This window comes from Hyaena hyaena, unplaced genomic scaffold (genome assembly GCF_003009895.1).
Source record: "Hyaena hyaena isolate Hyena2069 unplaced genomic scaffold, ASM300989v1 scaffold_151, whole genome shotgun sequence".
Classification (NCBI taxonomy): Eukaryota; Metazoa; Chordata; class Mammalia; order Carnivora; family Hyaenidae; genus Hyaena; species Hyaena hyaena.
The window spans coordinates 3,017,190-3,038,045 of NW_024080783.1; the positions used below are offsets into that span (position 1 = coordinate 3,017,190).

General features: G+C 40.7%; 1 protein-coding gene across 1 annotated transcript; it reads right to left on the reverse strand.

Annotated features, from left to right (window-relative positions):
- Positions 1–511: 511 nt before the first annotated feature.
- LOC120236294 (olfactory receptor 1N1-like) lies at positions 512–20,246 on the reverse strand. The gene is made up of 4 exons (XM_039239028.1): positions 20,217–20,246; positions 15,960–16,028; positions 6,141–7,039; positions 512–551 (listed from the first exon to the last, which is right to left on the reverse strand). Exons 1-4 carry the CDS (start codon positions 20,244–20,246, stop codon positions 512–514), a joined length of 1,038 nt encoding a protein of 345 aa, XP_039094959.1.
- Positions 20,247–20,856: the final 610 nt, after the last annotated feature.

Consider the following 20,856-nt stretch of genomic DNA (forward strand, 5'->3'; position numbering starts at 1 on the left):
TTTTGATATTAACTCATTATTGGATATATCATTTGCAAATATCTTCTCCCATTAGGTAGGTTTTTTATTTTGTTCATAGTCTTCTTGATTTTGATGAATTCCATTTATCCATTTTTTTCCCTATTACTGCTCATGCTTTTGGTGTCATATTTAAGAAACCGTTGCCTAATCCAAGGTCAGAAAGATTTATTCCCATGCTTTCTTCTAAGGGTTTTGTAGTTTAAGTTCTTACATTAAGGCCAATGATCCATTTTGATTAATTTTTGTGTTTGAGGTAATGCTGGGAGCCGCACTGGCCTCTCTGATGGTAGTCACAGCAAGGAAATGGCAGTGTTTGCACAGCTCCTGAAATGAGAAACAAAAACTGGTATCTCCTTCTGCTACTACTGGCTCATATTAGAAATGAGCCTGCTGGTATTGACCAGGCCTCACAATATTCCATATCAGACCCATATTCCAAACACAGATACCACATAAGGAAAAGCATATTCCTGCCTTTACAAAAGAGATTTTAGATGAGAGCTCTGTGGGTGAATGTCAAAAGCCTCTTCCTATGGGCCTTGCATATCAAAGACAATTGAGCCTGGCCCCAAGACAAAGAGCCTAATTTAGAGTTTAGGAACAAACGGGTAAAACTTAACACGTACAGCTTCTTCTAACTGATGATGTATGGCAGTCCCTTCCCAAAGGCATACCATCTGCAAACATCCTCCCCTACAGGTGGCTGGGATGAGGATAGAAAAGAGTAGCTAACACATAACCCAAAAGCAAAAGGCTAACACCTTTAGGGCCCCTGTGGTGTTCACACATTTAGCATCAAATAGGTTTCCACAAACTAACCAGTTCAAAACATTCATCCTCTTGAGAGCCAAACAGAATAATTCCTAGCCTAACTATTTACGACTTAACATATATATGTCATCCTGTTTTTTCATTAAGAACATCCTGTTATTTCCTTAGTTGTACAATTCAACTTCACTATGATTGAGGTAATTCACATTACAATGGCTTCCCATTGTAAAAATTCCTTTTTCTGATCTCATGTTGTTCTTGAACCTTTAAATAAAGACACCAAAACCGACAGGTCAGAGATGCCTGCCTGGTGATCAGAAAGAATCTCAGGGCTCTCTCACTCTCTCTCTCGCTGACACCGTCCATCCTTCAGGGACCCCTGGACCTGTCGGAGCCCCGCTTCATTCTTTTGCATAGCACTTGTTGAAAACAGTATTCTTTCCCCATCGAATTGGCCTGGCAGCCTTGTGCAAAATAAGTTGACCATAAACATGAAGGTTTATTTGTGGACTCTCAATTCTATCCCTTTGATGTAGTCTTGTGCCAGTACCACATTGTCTTGATTACTACAGTTTTGTAGTAAGGTTTGAAATCAGGAGATGTGAATCTTTCCAAATTTGCTCTTCTTTTTCAAGAATATATTAGCCATTCTGTGTCCTTTGCATGTCTATGCAAATTTTAGAATCGGCTTGTCATTGTCTGCAAAAAGATAGCTGAGATTTTTATAAGGATTGCATCAAATCTGAATTGTTTATTAATTTTCATATGTTTCTTGATGGATTCCTTAGGAAGTCTTTAAATATATAAAATCTGTCATCTGCAAATAGACATAGTTTTACTTCTTTCTTTATACTCTGGATGACTTCTTTTTCCCTTTCTGACTTAATCGCCCTGGCTGGAACCTTTGGTACATGTTGAATAGAAATGGCAGGAGTGAGGGGTGCCTGGGTGGTTAAGCATCCGACTCTTGATTTGGGCTCAGGTCAGGACCTCATGGTCATGAGATTGAGCCCTGCATTAGGCTCTGTGCTGGGTGTGGAGCCTGCTTAAGATTCTCTCTCTCCATTTCTCCTTCTGTCCGTCTTCCCCACTTGCACTTGTACTCTCTCTCAACAAAATAAAAAAGTAAAAAAGAAGTGGCAAGAGTGGGCATCTTTATGTCATTCTTGGTCTTAGAAGGGAGGAATAGAAGACTAGATAAAGGGATAGTGGAGTGCAGAAGAAAAGCAGTTCACGCCCAGATAGAGTGGGTTGATGTAAGAGGATACTTTTTGCAGATGATATGGGACTTAAGCTGTGTGGGCCTGGAGCAGAGGAAGGTGCCTCAGAGGGGGAAATAACATTAAGAAAAAAAAGCCCTGAGTGGAAATGCAGATGGCATATATGAGTGAAAGATAGTTCAGACATAGTCAGCATCTTATTTTTAAATAATTGTATGACATAAAAGGAAGAGGAAACTCCTATAGAAAATAAGAGAGATGTAAGGGAGAGAACCACTTCAATATTTGATATCATTCTAGAAGTCATATATTGTTTCAGTAAAATAAAATGCTGCATACCAAAAACCACTGAGTTGTATAGTGTAAAAGGATGAACAGTATGGTCTATGAATTATATCTCAATAAAACTGTCATAAAAAACATATATTGAAATGAAAAACAACTCACTGTTCACATGAGCTCTGCATAGAGAAGGATTTTCTGATAATACCTGCAGAAGTGTCACAAGGAGGAATTATTTTATTGGTTTTATATATGTAAATTGAAAACTTAATTATGTCAAAAAATCAAAAAGAAAACTGAAGCTTGAAAAGGTGATTGGGGAGGGGCACCTGGGTGGCCCAGTCAGTTGAGCATCCAACTTTGGCTCAGGTAATGATCTCACAGTTTGTGAGTTTGAGCCCCGCATCGGGCTCTGTACTCTCAGTATGAGCCTGCTTGAGATCCTCTCTCTCTCTCTCTCTCTCTCTGCCCCTCATCAGCTTGTGCTCTCTGTCTCTCAAAAAAATAAAAATAAACATTTTTAAAAAAAGAAAAAAAAGGTGATTGTGAAAGTTTGCACTATGAGAAAGAGTAGAGCTTAAATATTTAATATAAGAAGAATTTATACAAGTCTTTAAAATAGTCCAGTGACATGAAGAAATAATAAGCAGAAGAATAAATAAAATTTATTTACAAACTTAAGAGAACAATAAATTAGTAAGCAAAAAAACCGAAGATAAAAAGGATGTACTATTTTTCACTTATTATATTTGTAATGATTAGATAAAAACTGAGAATACATACTACCTGTAAGATGCAGAGAAAGGCACTCTCAGAGAACACCATTTGAAATGGAAATCAGTAAGAGTTTTGTAAGTTATTTAGGCCACATGATCATGAGCCTGAAAAATATTCCATCCAGTAGCTCTGCTTCTTAAAATTTATTATAAGGATATGGGGAAACGCACACACATATATATAAATGATCTTCACTGCATTGTTATTATATTATGACATAATATAATAATATTTTCAGTGCTCCACTCCAGTGTCTTCATAAATCCCTTGGACTCCGGGGTTTTTAATCCACCTTAAAAAAATACACTTATTCTTTGGAGATGTTTTCTGATGGTTCCTGATCCAGATGTGGCCACATCACTGTGCAAACCTGTCTAGTTGATGAGTTAGTTTGCATCTGAAGCTGCACAGGGAGAACTTGTTAGTCTTTTGTTTTTATGTCAGATTTATAGTGATTTCAATAAAAACATTTTCAGTCCTCTGAAACTTCAGAAAATTATGAAAATTTAATAATAATAGTGTGGAAAATGCTTATAAGACCGTGTGAAAAGTTGGCATCTCAACATAAAGTACATGTACAGAGGAAAGGACCGTAAGAATGTAAAGCATTCACAGTGGTTTCTTTTAAGAAGGAATTTAAGGGGCGCCTGGGTGGCTTAGTCGGTTAAGCATCCAACTTTTGCTTAGGTCATGATCTCACGGTTTGTGGGTTCGAGCCCTGCGTCGGGCTCTGTGCTGACTGCCAGCTCAGAGCCTGGAGCCTGTTTCAGTCTGTGACACCCTCTCTCTCTGACCATCCCCTGATCACGCTGTCTCTCTCTCTATCTCCTAGAAATAAATAAAAAAAAAATTAAAAAAAAAAGAAGGAATTTAAAAAGATTTCTTTATAATTTAGACATTTCCTGTAATGACACAAGTGATTTTTCAGTTGAAGAAAAAATAAACCAGAGTTTAAAAAGTAAAGAGGGGCACCCGGGTGGCTCAGTTGGTTGAATGTCTGACTCTTGATTTTGACTTAGGTCGTGAGATTGAGCCCCGAGTCAGGTTCTGTGCTGGACATGGAGCCTACTTGGGATTCTCTCTCTCTCTCTCTCTCTCTCTCTCCCTTCCCTGTCCCCCACTCTTCCCCCATGTGCATGTGTGCTCTTTCTCTCTCTCAAAAAAAGAAGAATAAAGACTGGGCACAAGTAAAACGAGACTAAGATCTAATCCCAGATGTTTGACACTGGACAAATCTCCTAATCTTTCTGTGCCTTTGTCCCTTTTCTAGAATATTTTTGTCTTCTCAGGCCACACAGATTCTGCCTCATATTCTCCATGGTAAGGCCAAACTCCATGAGTGGGTATCTTCCAATGCAGGGTCAGAACTAGTCCCTGAAGCCCAGTGACTTGACCGAGGTCCTGACCTGCCTTGCCTTGCCAGGATTTCTTCTTATTTTTTGTATCAGAAATATATCTTTAAAAAATTGAGATATAAATGACATATAGCATTGTGTAAGTTTGAAGTGTACAATGTGTTGGTTTGATACATTTATATACCACAATATGATTATTACATTAACATTAGCTAATGCCTTTATCATGTCACCTAATTATCATTTCTTTTTTTGTTGAGAACTATTAAGATCTGACATCTTAGCAACTATGAAGTGTATAATACAGTATTGTTGACTATAATCACTATGTTGTGCCTTAGATCTCCCCTCTTATTTTTGGGGAAGAATTTATAAGCCTACACTGCACTCCTATTGAGATTTCTCCTAGAAGCCAAGTGTTTCCTGCACTTTGGATATTCCCAACCTGTTGGAGACTGGCTCCGGCTGGGGTCCAGGAGTCCCTGAAGGATGGACGGTGTCGGCGAAGGAGGGATGAGAGAGGCCCCAGAGTCTTTCTGGTCACCAGGCAGGCATCTCCGCTCTGACTGGGGCCCAACTTTATTTTATAATTAAGTACGTGTTTAGGGGACGGCACAGGAGTGGCATTTGCCTTAGACAATGATTTCTGATGACAAACTTCTTTGATATGTAAGAATTTCCCGGAACAGATTTGTAGAAGACTCCTGCATAACCTTTATCAATAGTGATTGAGGTAGGGGATTTAGATGCTTATCCTATGGGGAAGGAAGGCATCTTTAGCATACCAGACAATGTTTTTAGCATAAAAAGGGTGAAGTTCTTTGTGAGCAGGGGTCAAACAGGTCTTTCAGGAAACACCTTTGCTTCCATAATCAAAAAAGAAGAAGTTCTTCAATAGGTTCCTTCACAGGGAGCAATCAGCATATTCAAGGCCAGAATAAGTCACTCCAAATACTGACAACAAATGCCTTGGTGGGGGGGGCAGTGCTCCAAGCAGAAACAATTGGGTGGGGGTGGATATCTTCCCTTAACTCTAAATTAGGCTCTTTGTCTCAGGGCCAGACTCAATTGTAACTCGTGTTCTTAGCCCCCTTTTTATTATGTAAGTCTTGGATCTGCAAGGCCCATTGGAAGAGCCTTTTAACAGTCATCCACAATGTTATCATCTGAAGTCTCTTTTGAAAAGGCAGGGATATGCTTTTCCTTATGAGCAATCTGTGTGGGGAATATCGGTCTGATTTGGAATATTGTGAGGCCTGGTCAATACCAGCAGCCTCATTTCCAACATGAGCCAGTAGTAGCAGAAGATACAGTTTTCATTTCTCATGGCAGGAGCTGTGCAAACGCTACCATTTCCTCGCTGTGACTGTCATCCAGCGAGGCCAGTGCAGCTCCCAGCACTAACCCTAGATTGAATCTGCCTAGTTGCATATACCCACTTATCAAGTCACTTCGGAGGGAGTGCGTGTCACTCCCTTTCTCCAGGCTGCAGTTCTGTCGTTGGCCAGTTAGCCCTGTTCCAGTCCTGCAAAGTTGGTCTTCACTTTCATGCATCTGCATGTAAGGCCAAGCATCCAACCTGTCAGGAATGTGAGTCTTTCGAATTTACAGTGGACAAGTCCTGGGAAGAAGGCATGTTGAAAAGTCCAGGCTTCTGCTCTGGGGAAGGACTCTTTACAAGGAGGAACATCTTTCCCAGCCAAGGAGTCTCCACAAAGCCCCCTTCATGTCCCTGTTCCTCAGGCTGTAGATAATGGGATTCAGCATGGGGGTGACCACCGTGTATACCACAGACGCCGCCATTCCTGTGTCTGCTGAATAGGAAGAAGAAGGCTGGAAATACACCAGAAAGAGCGTCCCATAGAAGAGAGTGACCACTGTCAGGTGAGAGCCACAGGTCGAGAAGACTTTGTGCTTCCCCCCAGCAGAGGGGACCCTGAGGATGGTGTGGATGATGTGGGCATAAGAGACCAGGACACAGGTGAGAGGGACCACACCTGAGAGGGCTGCTTCAGCAAACATCATGACCTGAAAGATCTGGGTATCTGAACACGCAAGCTTGAGGAGAGGGAGAAGATCACAGAAAAAGTGTGGGATGGCATGGGAGGCACAGAAGGAGAACTGAGACATGAGGAGGGTGAGCGAGAAGGCCAGGAGGTGGGAGCAGAGCCACGATGCAGCGACCAGCAGCAGGCAGCGCTGGGGACACATGACCGTGGTGTAGCGGAGAGGAAGGCAGATGGCCACGTAGCGGTCATATGCCATCACGGCCAGCAGGAAGTCATCCACTAAGGCCAACGCCATGAAGAAGTACATCTGTATGAGGCACCCATTGTGGGAGATGGTGTGGTGCCATGTCAGGATGTTCACCAACACCTTGGGGACAATGGTGCAGGTGAAGCAGGTATCGACGAAGGACAGGTTGGCCAGGAAGAAGTACATGGGGGTGTGGAGGTGCTGGTCAGAGCCGATGGCCAGGATGATGAGCAGGTTCCCCACCACGGTGAGCAGGTACATGCTCAGGAAGAGTGTGAACAGGAGAGGCTGCTGCCCTGGGTGTGCGGAGAAGCCCAGGAGCAGGAAGTCAGAGGCGCTGGTTTGGTTTCTGATTTCCTTCAAGTAGAGAAATTGGAGGAGAATCTTACTTAAAAAATAGGGTCTGAATACTGGAGTCTAGAGCTTTGGTCTGTTTTTCTCTGCTCCTTGAAGAGGTTACTGAGATTTACTAGCAGCCGTGATGGCAGGTGGGCCAGTATGGAAACTATGAGGACTGTGGACTGTGGTAATCAGGCACTGTGGTGGGGCGTGACTTGGTTTCTAGTTCTTGTCCTACATGTGACTGGATGAGGCTGAACTGGCTTTCATCTGGATCGACTCTCTCCAGGATTAATTCCTTTTTTTAACTTTAGAATACTTGTTCAATCTTATCGCTCTATTCTGGAGTTCTTTGGGGTATGCCTATCCTAAGATAGCGGTAATACCAGATACTCTGTCTGTGTGTGAGTGTGTGAGTGTCTACTGAGAGAAATGGAAGAAAAAGTCTTTTGATGTGCCAGGTGTGCTGTATGTCTTTGTGTTTGAAGACTATTCCAGTGAATTAACGTGGGTATGAAAACTGTTAAGTGAACAGAACTTTGTCAATGAAGGGAGTGCTGTTTTCATTATCATTATCAACTTGATTAACGATGGTATGTTTTAAGATCACAGTCTTTGGAGGGGCATCTGGGTGTCTTAGACAGTTGAGCACCTGAATTCAGCTCAGGTCATGGTCTCGCAGTTTGTGAGTTCAAGCCCCACATTGGGCTGTCCGCATGGAGCCTGGTTGGGATCCTCTGTCCTCTTCTCTCTCTGCCCCTCCCCCACTCATTCTCTCTCTCTCTCTCTCTCTCTCTCTCTCTCAAAAATAAATAAATATTTTAAAAAAGATCACAGTCTTTGGAGTCTAGAGATAGGCTGGGAATCCTTTCTCTGCTGTTCTCTGAGTGTGCTCTCTGGCAAGTTACTTAAGCTCCTTGAGTGTCTGTTTCCCTGTTTGTACAACATATACATGCTTCCTAGAATCACTGAAGATATTGCGATAACATCAAGGAAGGGCTCGCCTCCATTAAGGGGTGATTGTTGCTTCGTTGTTGATAGAAGTTGAAGAAATGTGAGCCTGGGTTCCACAATGCAAGGGTTCACATCAGACAACCTGGTTTATTATAACTTTGCTTCTCTCACACCTTTTTTTACTTTGATAAATTCCCCCTTTGAATTTGTTTTCTTTGTGTTTAAATGCAGAGAATGATGCCGCTTGATAGATTTGTTGAGGGGACAAATGCTGGATCAATAAAGGTTGTCTTCACAAACCAGATTTCATGAACTTTATGAAATCAGGAAGTTTCTTTGATTCATGCTGTCATGACATGCACTGGAAAAGAGGAATACCAATGTCTGTTTGATGGTGCGAAGGAATACATGTGGCGAAAGCATGTGATAATGTCATATTCATGGAGGCCTCTTTTCTGAGGCCTGATGAAATCTGCCCCCTCTTTATGTGTGATTTTGAGAAAGTCACTTTGCATTTCTGCTCTTCAGTTTTCACATCTGTTTAAATGAGTAAGTGTGGAGTTTACTGTGGGCAGTGGTGAGGACAAAAGTAGGCAATGATTGTGAAATATTTAGACCAAAGCTGGTGCATAGTAAGTGCTCACTGTTCCTGGGTGCTGCCTGAGAGGAGGTGGGCATGAGAATTGTGAGATGTGAGGTGAGAGTCACCATCATCCTCATCCTCATCACTATTCTTGGGTGGTTATAACTTTGCTCAGAATGGTCACTGACAAAGCCTCTGCTTAGGCATTGGGAAACTCAGTGTAAACTTGGTCAGACGACTTTTTTTTTTATTTGAGAGAGAGAGTGAGCATGGGAGAGAGGGGCAGAGAAAGAAAGAGAATCTTAAGCAAGCTCCATGCTCAGTGCAGAGTCTGACATGGGACTTGATCCATGACCCTGGGATCATGACTGAGCTGAAATCAAGAGTTGGACACTCAACCTACTGAGCCACCCAGGAGCCCCAACTTAATCAGGCTAAATAAGGGTAAATAACTTAATCAGGCACATCCCAAGTATCATTAACTGTACAATGGGAAAAAATAACTATATTTTATATCGCTATTCACTCACTCTAATTTAAAAAAAGAAAGGATGTGAGCAGGTTTGGTGCATTGTGAATGGTGGCAGTGGGTGAGAGTGTATGTAGGCCTATGATAGCAGCCCAGAGCAATTCTGGGAATCACATGTGCCCGAGCGCTTTGATGGTCAAGTCCGTGAAGAAAACAAAAATGGTGGGCCCTTTATTAATAAGTGCTCATCTGTTTGCAGAGTCCTGATATTCACAGGTTTTGTTACTGCACTGGTGCTATGTTCTGGTCACTGTGGACTGGAGAAAGGGTAGCCCGAGACTCTGTCTCCACAATGACCTCAGGCTGGATCAGCAGGGACCTGGTGAACACTTGACTTAGGTTCCCCTTATGGTGATCAGGAGAATTGGGAAGTGATTGGCAGATGTAGGAAAGAAAAGGGGGGAAAAGAAAAAGGGAGAAGCTCTAACGGGCTGTGTGTGTGTGTGCACATGCACGCCTGTGTGCATGCAGGCCTTTGATAGACTGTGGTCTTGCTCCCCATCCCTGTGCCTTGGTGTTTACCTGGGGACGCTGGCCAGCCTCAGTCCCTGACACTGTCACTATGGGTGTTGGATTCCCTGCTCCTTTGTCTCTCCAGGAAGACATGACTGGAGCCATGGAACCCTTCCCTCTCTGCTGGAGCAGCACAGTCTGAATACCCAGGAGGAACTGCCGACTATTCACAGGCAGTATCTCCTGAGACCCAATCCCAGGCTTCCTAGTTAGAGACGAGATGAGGCAATTCTAGACTGTGGCCCCTGGAGTCCCAGCGATATCTGTAATGCCTCCTTTCAAAGAGACTAGGACTGGGATCCATGGAGGCACTTCTGGTATTTTTCTGTTGGGTGAGGTGCAGGTCGGATTTGTCATCTGCAGCCTGTCCCCGTTGTGGAGGACATACTTTCTAATTAGAGCTTAGTCCTCATGGGTGAAATGTAGATTCCAGAAAATAAGAGGAAAAAATAGACTGGAGGTCACCATTGTTACTTTCAAATGTCATGTTGTACGGGCGCCTGGGTGGCTTAGTCGGTTAAGCGTCCGACTTTCGCTTAGGTCATGACCTCGCGGTTCGTGGGTTTGAGCCCTGCGTCCGGCTCTGTGCTGACTGCCAGCTCAGAGCCTGGAGCCTGTTTCAGTCTGTGACTCCCTCTCTCTCTGACCATCCCCTGCTCACGCTGTCTCTCTCTCTCTCTCTCTCTCTCCTAGAAATAAATAAAAATATTTAAAAAAAATTCAAATATCATGTTGTAGAGGGGACATTCTTGTTCTCCAGGACCTTAGTAGTCAATCCGTAGTCTCATACAGGATCTACAGAAGGCCAACGTGCAGGGGATCTATGGATATTTATTTATCTTTGTTGTAAATATGTTTTACATACAAAGGTGTTACATAGGAAACATACATGTGGTATTTAAAGAATGATAATAAAATAATACCCATGCTTTTTCCTTTCATATTTAATATTATAACAGTATATTAGAATGATCATATTTCTATCACTTAAAATTCCCCCTTTGAGCCTCTCTGATCACATTTCTTTTTCTCCTCTATTAGAAGAAACCATTGTTGTGAATATTCCTATAGTCTCCTCTATAATTTTACCATCTATGCATAGCACTGTAAGATATCGATTGTCTGATTATGCATGTTTTTGTCTTTTATGTGATTGGAATTATATTTTTGTGTTCCTTTGTAACTTGCTTATTTTTGTCAATGGTTTTACATTTTTAAAAGGTTTTCTCTTTTTATTTTAAAGTTTAATTATTTATTGTTTTTTTGTATTTTTAAAAATGTTACATCCAAGTTAGTTAGCAAATATGCAATAATGATTTCAGGAATAGAATCCAGTGATTCAAATCCTACATATTACACCCAGGGCTCATCCTAACAAGTGTCCTCCTTAACGCCCCGTGCCCATTTAGCCCACCCCCCCACCTACAACTCCTCCAGCAACTCTCAGTTTGCTCTCTGTATTTAAGAGTCTCTTATGTTTTGTCCCCCTCCCTGTTTTGATATTATTTTTGTTTCCCTTCCCTTATCTTCATCTGTTTTCTATCTTAAATTCCACGTATGAGTGAAGTGATATGATATTTGTCTTTCTTTGACTAATTTTGCTTAGCACAATGTACTCTACTTCCAACTATGTTGTTGCAAATGGCAAGATTTCACTATTTTTGATTGTTGAGTAATACTCCATTGTGTGTGTGTATGTATATATATGTGTGTGTGTATATATATATATATATATATACCACATTGTCTTTATCCATTCATCTGCTGATGGACATTGGGCTTTTTCCACACTTTGGCTATTGTTGAGGTGCTGCTATAAACATTAGGCTGCATGTACCCCTTCGAAACAGCACACTTGTATCCTTTGGGGAAATACCTAGTAGTGCAACTGCTGGGTTGTAGGCTAGTTCTATTTTTAATTTTTTGAAGAACTTCCATACTGTTTTCCAGAGTGGCTGCACCAGTTTGCATTTTCACAAGCAGTACAAAGTGTTCTTTATTCTCTGCATCCTCACCAACATCTGCCTGAGTTGTTACTGTTAGCCATTATGACAAGTGTGAGGTGGTATCTCATTTTGGTTTTGATTTATATTTCCTTGATGAGGGATGTTGGACATTTTTTCATGTGTCTGTTGGCCATCTGGATGTCTTCTTTGGAAAAATGTCTATTCATGTCTTCTGCCCATTTCTTCACCGGATTTTTTGTTTTTTGGGTGTTTAGTTTGATAAGTTTCTTATAGATTTTGGATACTAATCCTTTTTCTGATATGTCATTTGCAAATGTCTTCTCCCATTCTGTAGGTTGCCTTTTAGATTTGCTGATTGTTTCCTTTGCCATGCAGAAGTTTTTATCTTGATGAAGTCCTAATAAATCATTTTTGCTTTTGTTTCCCTTGCCTCTGGAGACAAGTTGAGTAAGAAGTTGCTGCAGCTAAGGTCAAAGAGGTTTTTGCTTGCCTTGTCCTCTAGGATTTTGATGGCTTCCTGTTTTACACTTAGGTGTTCCATCCATTTTGAGTTCATTTTTGTGTATGCTCTAAGAAAGTGGTCCAAGTTCATTCTTTTGCATGTTGCTGTCCAGTTTTCCCAGCACCATTTGCTGAAGAGACTGTCTTTTTCCCATTGGATATTCTTTCCTGCTTTGTCAAAGATTAGTTGGCCATACATCTGTGGATCCATTTCTGGGCTCTCTATTCTGTTCCATTTATCTAAATGTTTGTTTTTGTGCCAGTACCATACTGTCTTAATGATTACAGCTTTGTAATACATCTTGAAGTCTGGAATTGTGATGCTTCCAGCCTTGGTTTTCTTTTTCAGGATTGCTTTGGCTATTTGGGGTCTTTTCTGGTTCCATACACATTTTAGGATTGTTTGTTCTAGCTCTGTGAAGAATGCTGGTGTTATTTTGATAGGGATTGCATTGAATATGTAGATTGCCTTGGGTAGTATCAACATTTTAACAATATTTGTATTTCCAATCCATAGCATGGAATATTTTTTCCATTTTTAAATGTCTTCTTCAATTTTTTTCATAAGCTTTCTATACTTTTTAGTGTATAGATTTTTCACTTCTTTAGTTAGATTTATTCCTAAGTATCTTATGGTTTTTGGTGCAATTGTAAATGAGATAGATTCCTTTATTTCTCTTTCTGGTACTCATTATTAGTGTACAGAAATGCAACTGATTTATTTGCATTGGTTTTTATATCCCACGACTTTTCTGAATTCATGGATCACTTTTAGCAGTTTTTTAGTGGAATCTTTTGGGTTTTCCATATAGAGAATTATGTTGTCTGCGAAAGTGTCTGAAAGTCTGACTTCCTCACTGCTGATCTGGATGCTGTGTGATAGGTGAGGCTAGGACTTCATATTGTGTTGAATACCAGTGACAAGAGTGGGCATCCCTGTCGTGTTCCTGACCTTAGAGGGAAAACTCTCAGTTTTGCCCCATTGAGGATGCTATTAGCAGTGGGTCTCTTGTATATGGCTTTTAGGATCTTCAAATATGATTCTTCTATCCCTACTTTGTTGAGGGTTTTTTTCAAGAAAGAAGGCTGTATTTTGTCAGATTATTTCTCTTCATCTATTGAGAGGATCATGCGGTTCTTGTCTTTTCCTTTATTAATGTGATATATCACATTGATTGATTTGAGGATATTGAACCAGCCTTGCATCTCAGGTATAAATCCCACTTGATCATGGTGAATAATTCTTTTAGTGTTTTATTGGATCCAGTTAGCTAGTATCTTGTTGAGAATTTTTGCATCCATGTTCATCAGGGAAATTGGTCTGTAGTTCTCCTTTTCTTTTTTTTTTGTTTTTGTTTTTGTTTTTTTTATTTATTTCTAGGAGAGAGAGAGACAGCGTGAGCAGGGGAGGGTCAGAGAGAGAGGGAGTCACAGATTGAAACAGGCTCCAGGCTCTGAGCTGGCAGTCAGCACAGAGCCCGACGCGGGGCTCGAACCCATGAACTGCGAGATCATGACCTAAGCGAAAGTCGGACGCTTAACCGACTAAGCCACCCAGGCGCCCCTGTAGTTCTCCTTTTAAGTGGAGTTTTTGCCTGGTTTTGGAATCAAGGTAATGTTGGCCTCATAGAGTGAGTTTGGAAATTTTCCTTTCATTTCTATTTTTTTGGAATAGCTTCAAAAGACTTGGTGTTAACTCTTCTTTAAATGTCTGGTAGAATTCCCCTGGAAAGACATCCTGCCTTGGACTCTTGGTTGTTTTTTTGTTTTTTGTTTTTTTTAGATCTTTGATTACTAATTCGATTTCTTTACTGGTTATGGGTCTGTTCATATTTTCTATTTCTTCTTGTTTCAATTTTGGTAGTTTGCATGTTTCTAGGAATTTGTCCATTTCTTCCAGATTGCTCAATTTATTGGCATATAATTGCTAATAATATTGGCATGTAATTGCTAATAATATTCTCTTATTATTGCTTGTATTTCTGCAGTATTGTTTATGATCTCTCCTCTTTCATTTGTGATTTTATTTATTTGGTTCCTTTCCTTTTTCTTGTTGATCAGTCTTGCTAGGTGTCTATCAATTTTGTTAATTCTTTCAAAGAACCAGCTCCTGGATTCATTGATCTGTTCTCCCATTTTTTTTTATTTCAATAGCATTGATTTCTGCTCTAATCTTTATTATTTCCTGTCTTCTGCTGGTTTGGGGTTTTATTTGCTGTCCTTTTACCAGCGCTTTAAGGTATAAGGTTAGGTTGTACCTGAGACCTTTCTTCCTTCTTTAGGAAGGCCTGGATTGCTATATCCTTCCCTCTTATGACCACCTTTGCTGCATCCCAGAGATTTTGGGCTGTTGTATTATCATTTTCATTGGCTTCCATGTACTTTTTAATTTCCTCTTTAACTTCTTTGTTAAAGAACTATTAAGAACTTCATTTTTTAGTAGGATGCTCTTTAATCTCCAAGTATCTGTGGTCTTTCCAAATTTTTTCTTGTAATTGATGTTGAGTGTTCTAGCGTTGTGGTCTGAAAATATGCACAGTACTTGTTGAGGGCTGATTTGTGTCCCAGTATGAGATCTATATTGGAAAATGTTCCATGTGGTCTCGAGAAGAATGTGTATTCCACTGCTTTAGGATAAAATGTTTTGAATATATCTATTAAGTCCATCTGGTCCAGTGTACCATTCAAAGTCATTGTTTCCTTGTTGATTTTCTGCTTAGATGATCTGTCCATTGCTGTAAGTGGGGGTGTTGAAGTCCCTTACCATTACAGTATTGTTATCAATGAGTTTCTTTATGTTTGTGATTAATCGATTTATATATTTGGGTGCCTTATATTGGGGGCATAAATGGGGAATGGGATTCCATGCTTTTTTCAACCCCAGCTAGTATTCTTATTATCATGATTCTTAAATTGTAGTTCAGAAATATTGCTTATAAATGTGTCGATTAAATCCCAGGCTAACATTTCTTCCTGTTGTTGTTGGGTTTTTTTTTGTTTTTTTTTTTTTTTTTTTTTGTGATTCTTGTCCTTTGTCATTTTGGAGGAAGAAAAAGAATTAATAAAATTAAAATTAAAAACAACACAAAAAATCAAATAAAGGAAGCTAGAGCCTAGGTGTGTTTTGGTCTGGTTGTTGAAAGAGGCTAGATAGAATAGAGAGAAAAGGGAAAGAAAAGAAAAGAAAAAAGTAAGAAAACGTTTAAAATTTTTTAAAAATGTATACAATAAAATAGTATAAAATGAAATGAAGAAAGTAATATAGAATAAAAAATTTACAAAAAATAAAAAATATAGTAAAAAATTAAAGTTTTTTAAACAGAAAAGAAAAATAATTTTTTTTCTTTTTGTATCCAGCAATAAAAAAAGAAAAGAAAAAAAGAAAAAAAACCCAAAAAAAACAAAAAATGAAAATAAAAAACAAAAAAAGCAGAATGAAATCCAAATGAAATGACACCCAGTTTCCCCTAGAAGTCTATCTATGAGGCACTTATAGTCTGTACACTAAGCAAGTCTAGGACCTGAGCTTAGCTGGCGCAGTTGGACAGGGCTTGGTGCAACAGCTCTATTCTCCACTAGGTGGCGCTGCTTAGCTTACTGGGGTGGATGGGTGTGGCATGCATGCTGCGTATGCGTAGTGGGGGAGAGGAGAAAATGGCGTCACCCAGCTTCCCAGACTCTGGCACCAGAGCGACCAGCAGTCAAGCACCATCCACTTTGTCTCCAGCTTCCATCCACTCGCTGCTTCTACACTGTCTGCATCAAGCTATAGGCCTGCCAGATGTCACCTCCCTCCTGAATTATATCTCATATGGGCCTGTGTTTCCAAACCCCTCACTTCTGAGAGCCCTGCGTCTTGGACCCACTCTGACCCTCTGGGGAGGGTCTTACCGGGCAATGGCCGGGTGCCGGCTCGCCCAGGAATGTTCGGGCGGTTGTGCTCTTGCAGAAGTTCAGAGACTATGGCAGAACACAAAACAGCCAGCGCCAGGTTTCACTGCATCCTGGCGTCATTGTTCTAACACCAGCAAACGTGGCTGTTCTCTGGGGCCTTCTGGGACTTTTGCTTGTGCGGAGACCCGAGGGCCTCTACCAGATGCCCTCCTAGCAGGAGAACCGCTTCTCCTCTTGAGGTCCCCTGGGTTCCTTGGACTATGCTGCCTGCTCCTGGGGATTTGCTCTTCCCTCCAGAGCACTGCCAGGTATCGAGCTGCAGAATTTCCGACTCTGCTGTCCCTGCTCATAGAGTCCAAATGTATTGAAACCCACTCCTTTTTCCCTTCTCCCTTTCTTGTTCAGTCACTTGTGCGTTTCTACTCTTTCTTTCCCTCCAGCTACTTTCAAGAGGAGTGCTTTTGCTGCACTCTCCCCCTTTCTCTGTCCTCTTTCTGCAAAAACAGCTCTTTACCCCCCACGGCTTCTGTCTCCCTACAGTTCACCTCTCCACGCCACGTACCTGCTGAGTTCTGTGGCTCAAGTTTTGCAGATTGTTGTGTTAATCCTCAGATCAGTTTTCTGGGTGTGCAAAATGGTTTGGTGCTGATATAGCTGCGTTTCAGGAACGGAGCCGGGAATTTCCATGCTGTTCTGCCGTCTTGGCCCCTCCCCTAGTTTTACAGTTTTTGAGGTCTGTTCACACCCACACATGTAGCTGCAAGTCTGGTACAAGCCGGTAATCCCCCATCACAAACTGTCATTGCCAGCTGTATTATTGTGTCGTTCAGAATTTTTGGATTTGAAATGGTGTGTTCTGTCATGTATGGCTGTCCATGCAACTCCATTAACCAAACACATAACATCTCTGCAACAGAATGAATGAATATCCACACCACACAGGACTAGTAAAAACTAGCAGTCTCACCCTTTCAGGTCACTTCAGGTGTTGTGAGCTTGTTTCAGACCTTTGAAACGTTTGAAAACCTTTCTGTTATTGGAGCTTTTTGGATGTCAGAAGTGCAGATGTTATGGTAAGTATTTAGTGGTACTTCTTCTATATGTTTAAAACTATTTTTTTAACGTTTATTTTTATTTCTTTTGAGAGAGAGACAGAGAGCAAGTGGGGGAGGGACAGAGAGAGAGGGAGACAGAATCCTAAGCAGGGTCCCTGCTGACAGCGCAGTCCAATGCTGGGCTTGAACTCACAAACGCATGATCATGACCGGAGCTGAAGTCAAGAGCTGGATGTTTAACTGACTGAACCACCCAGGTGCCCCTAGGACTAATTTTTTTTTTAATTTTTTTAAATGTTTTATTTATTTCTAGGAGAGAGGGAGAGACAGCGTGAGTAGGGGAGGGTCAGAGAGAGAGGGAGTCACAGACTGAAACAGGCTCCAGGCTCTGAGCTGGCAGTCAGCACAGAGCCTGACGTGGGGCTCCAACCCACGAACCGCGAGATCATGACCTAAGCGAAAGTCGGACGCTTAACCGACTAAGCCACCCAGGCGCCCCCTTAGGACTAATTTTTTAAAAATCAGTAAAATATAAGATACTTAGAGAAAACTGCACAGAATGTAAATACGTTGTCTGGTGAGCTATTATGGAGGAAACACCTGTGCATCATTTTCCACATCAAGAAGTAGAAGTTCTCCTGCTCTCTGCCGATCACCGCCCTTTTCTCCTCTAGGTCAAACAACCACGTTTTCCTAACATTTTATTATAATTTTGCCTGGTGTCGAACTTTATATAAATAGCATCACATACTCTATTTTCTTTTTTGTTTGATTTCTCTTGCTGAACATTTGGACATTTGTGAGATTCATCTAGGTTGTCGTGTGCAGCTGTGGTTTGCTAATTTTCATCATTGTAAGATGTTCCATTGTATGTGGATATTAGGCATTACTCCATCTGCTGTCGAAGGAATATCCAGGTTTTGGCTATTAGGAATAATGATGTGATGATGATCATTGTCATGTGCCTTCCTTTCTTTTCTGTAAGAAACACACAGTACAATCAACCATGTTAACCATTTTTTTAAGTGTACGTTTCAGTACTTTTGAGTATATTCACATTGTTGTACAACAGATTTCCAGAACTTTTTCATCTTGCAAAACTGAAACTCTATACCCACTATGCAAGTGCCCATTTTCCCCCACCCTTAGCGCCAGTCTATGAATTTGACTACTTTAGATACCTCATATAAGTAGATTCACACAGTAGTTATGTTTTGGTGACTTCGTATAGTGTCAACTTTCATCCATGGTGTGGCATGTGACAGGATTTCCTTCCTTTAAAGACTGAATTATAGTTTATTGTGTTTATATGCCACATTTTATTTATCCACTTATCTGTAGATGGACATGTAGATTGCTTCCATATCTTGGCTATTGTGAACAATGCTGCTGTCGACATAAGAGTGGAGGTATCTCTTTGAGATCCTGATTTCAATTCTATTGGATGTGTAAGATGTTTAGTCTTTTTTTTCCTATTTTTGAGAGTGCCTGCTTATTTTTTTTTGTTTGAGTTTTCTGTGGGCTCATTCTTGATTTTTCTCCATGACTTATTTAACTATTTAAATATTCTGTATGTATATAGAAGTTCCTTGTTGACTGTTTATGTTAAAATTTTTTCCAGCCTATTTTTCATTCATTTTTAAATCATATTTTTAAAATAACGCATGTATTTCATTTTAATTTGGTTGAATTAACCTATATATTTTTTTTGTTAGTGCTTCTTTCATTTCTGGTTTAAGAAATTCTTTTTTAAAAATGTTTATTTATTTATTTTGAGAGGGAGAGAGAGAACATAAGCAGAGGAGGGGTAGAGAGAGAGAGAGAGGGAGAGAGGGAATCCCAACCAGGCTCTGTGTTGTCAGTGCAGAGCCCAGCGTGGGGCTCCATCTCATAAAACTTGAGATCATGACCTGACCTGAAATTAAGAGTCAAATGCTTGACTGAGCCATGCAGGCACCCCAGGAAATACTTTCTATCCAAGATCAGGAATATCTTTTCCAGTATTCTCTCTTAAAAGCTTTCTCTATTTTCCTTTCACATTTAGATTTCATCTGGAATTGATTCATCTGGAATTGATTTTTGTGTTGTAAAGTGTCTAAGTATTTTTTACATCTAGACACTAGTTGTCAAAGTATCCATTTGCCAATTCCACACTGTCTTGTAAACTATAGCTTGATAGTAAGCCTGTATGTCTGGCAGAGAAATTCTTCCCACTTCGTTCTTCCTAAAACATTTCTTGGCTATTTCTTTTTTCATTTTCTTTCATATTTTTAAATATGCATGTTTCTTTCCAAACACATATACACACAGATACACAGATACACATACACTTGTTGAATTTTTAAATGGAACTGAATTTGATGGGGTTTTGGAGTGATGGTGGGGGTCTAGATGACTGCCAAGAAAGAATTCTTGAGACAACTTTGGTGCAAAAGGGTGATTTTATTAAATTATGGGGACAGGACCCATGGGCTTACGCTGAAAGAGGTGCACTGGAGTTGTGAAGGGTGACTGGTTATATACTATGGAGTTGGGGACGAAAAGGCTAAAGGGATGCCTCCAGAAGGACTTTCATATGCTAAAGAGGACTCTTAAGATACCTAAGGCCTTGCTATTGTCAAGCTAAGATTATTTTCCCTCTAGTGAGGCATTAACATGAACACAGTAGGGCTTTCCTGGAGAAATGTTATATTCTGTATTTGCCTCAAGTATATGTCAGTGGGCTGTAGATTATAAGGAAATTGAATTTTACCTGCCATTTCCTTCTTGCCTTTGTTGCCTATATCACTATGGAGGGGTGATGTTGGGGCGCCAAAAACCTGAGTCTATAGGTTTCTGGAGATCAGGCTATTGATAAGGTTGCCTTTTTCTTGTAATTTACTGAGACATTTGTTTTATTTATGTATGTATGTATCTATTTATTTTTTTAAATAGTTTATTGTCAAATTGGTTTACGTATAACACCCAACAGTGCTCATCCCAAGTGCCCTCCTCCATGCCCATCACTCCCTTCTCCTCTCCCCCACCACCCCCTCAGCCCTCAGTTTGTTCTCACCATTCACGAGTCTCTCATGGTTTGCCTTCCTCCCTCTCCCCAACTATTTTTCCCCTTCATCTCCCCCATGGTCCTCCGTTAACTTCCTCCTAATCCACCTATAGGTGCAAACATATGGTATTTGTCCTTCTCTGCCTGACTTACTTCGCTCAGCGTAACACGCTCTAGTTCCATCGATGTTGCTACACATGGCCAGATTTCATTCTTTCTCATTGCCATGTAGTATTCCATTGTATAAATATACCATATCTTTTTGATCCATTCATCAGTTGATGGACACTCAGGCTCTTTCCATGATTTGGCTATTGTTGAGAGTGCTGCTATGAACATTGGGGTACATGTGCCCCTATGGATCAGCACTTCTGTATCCCTTGGGTAAATTCCTAGCAGTGCTATTCTGGGTCATAGGGGAGTTCTATTGTTAAATTTTTGAGGAACCTCCATGCTGTTTTCCAGAGGAGTTCCACCAGCTTACATTCCCACCAGCAGTGCAGGAGGTGGCCCATTTCTCCACATCCTCGCCAGCATCTAGAGTCTCCTATTTGTTCATTTTAGCCACTCTGGCCAGCATGAGGTGGTATCTCAGTGTGGTTTTGATTTGTATTTCCCTGATGAGGAGGGACGCTGAGCAACGTTTCATGTGTCTGTTGGCCATTTGGATGTCCTCTTTGGAGAAGTATCTGTTCATATCTTCTGTCCATTTCTTTACTGGGTTGTTTGTTTCTCGGTTGTGGAGTTGGGTGAGTTCCTTATAGATTTTGGATATTAACTCTTTATCTGATAT

Excerpts from the sequence above, each read along its gene's own strand:
- LOC120236294 (XM_039239028.1), bottom strand. The coding sequence starts at position 20,246 with ATGGAACTAGAGCGTGTTACGCTGAGCGAA. Across the intron at positions 7,040-15,959 it reads CGGCACCCGGCCATTGCCCG|GAAATCAGAAACCAAACCAG; the intron begins GTAAGACCCTCC and ends CTCTACTTGAAG. Across the intron at positions 552-6,140 it reads AGGGACATGAAGGGGGCTTT|GAAGAGGCTTTTGACATTCA; the intron begins GTGGAGACTCCT and ends CAAGGCCCATAG.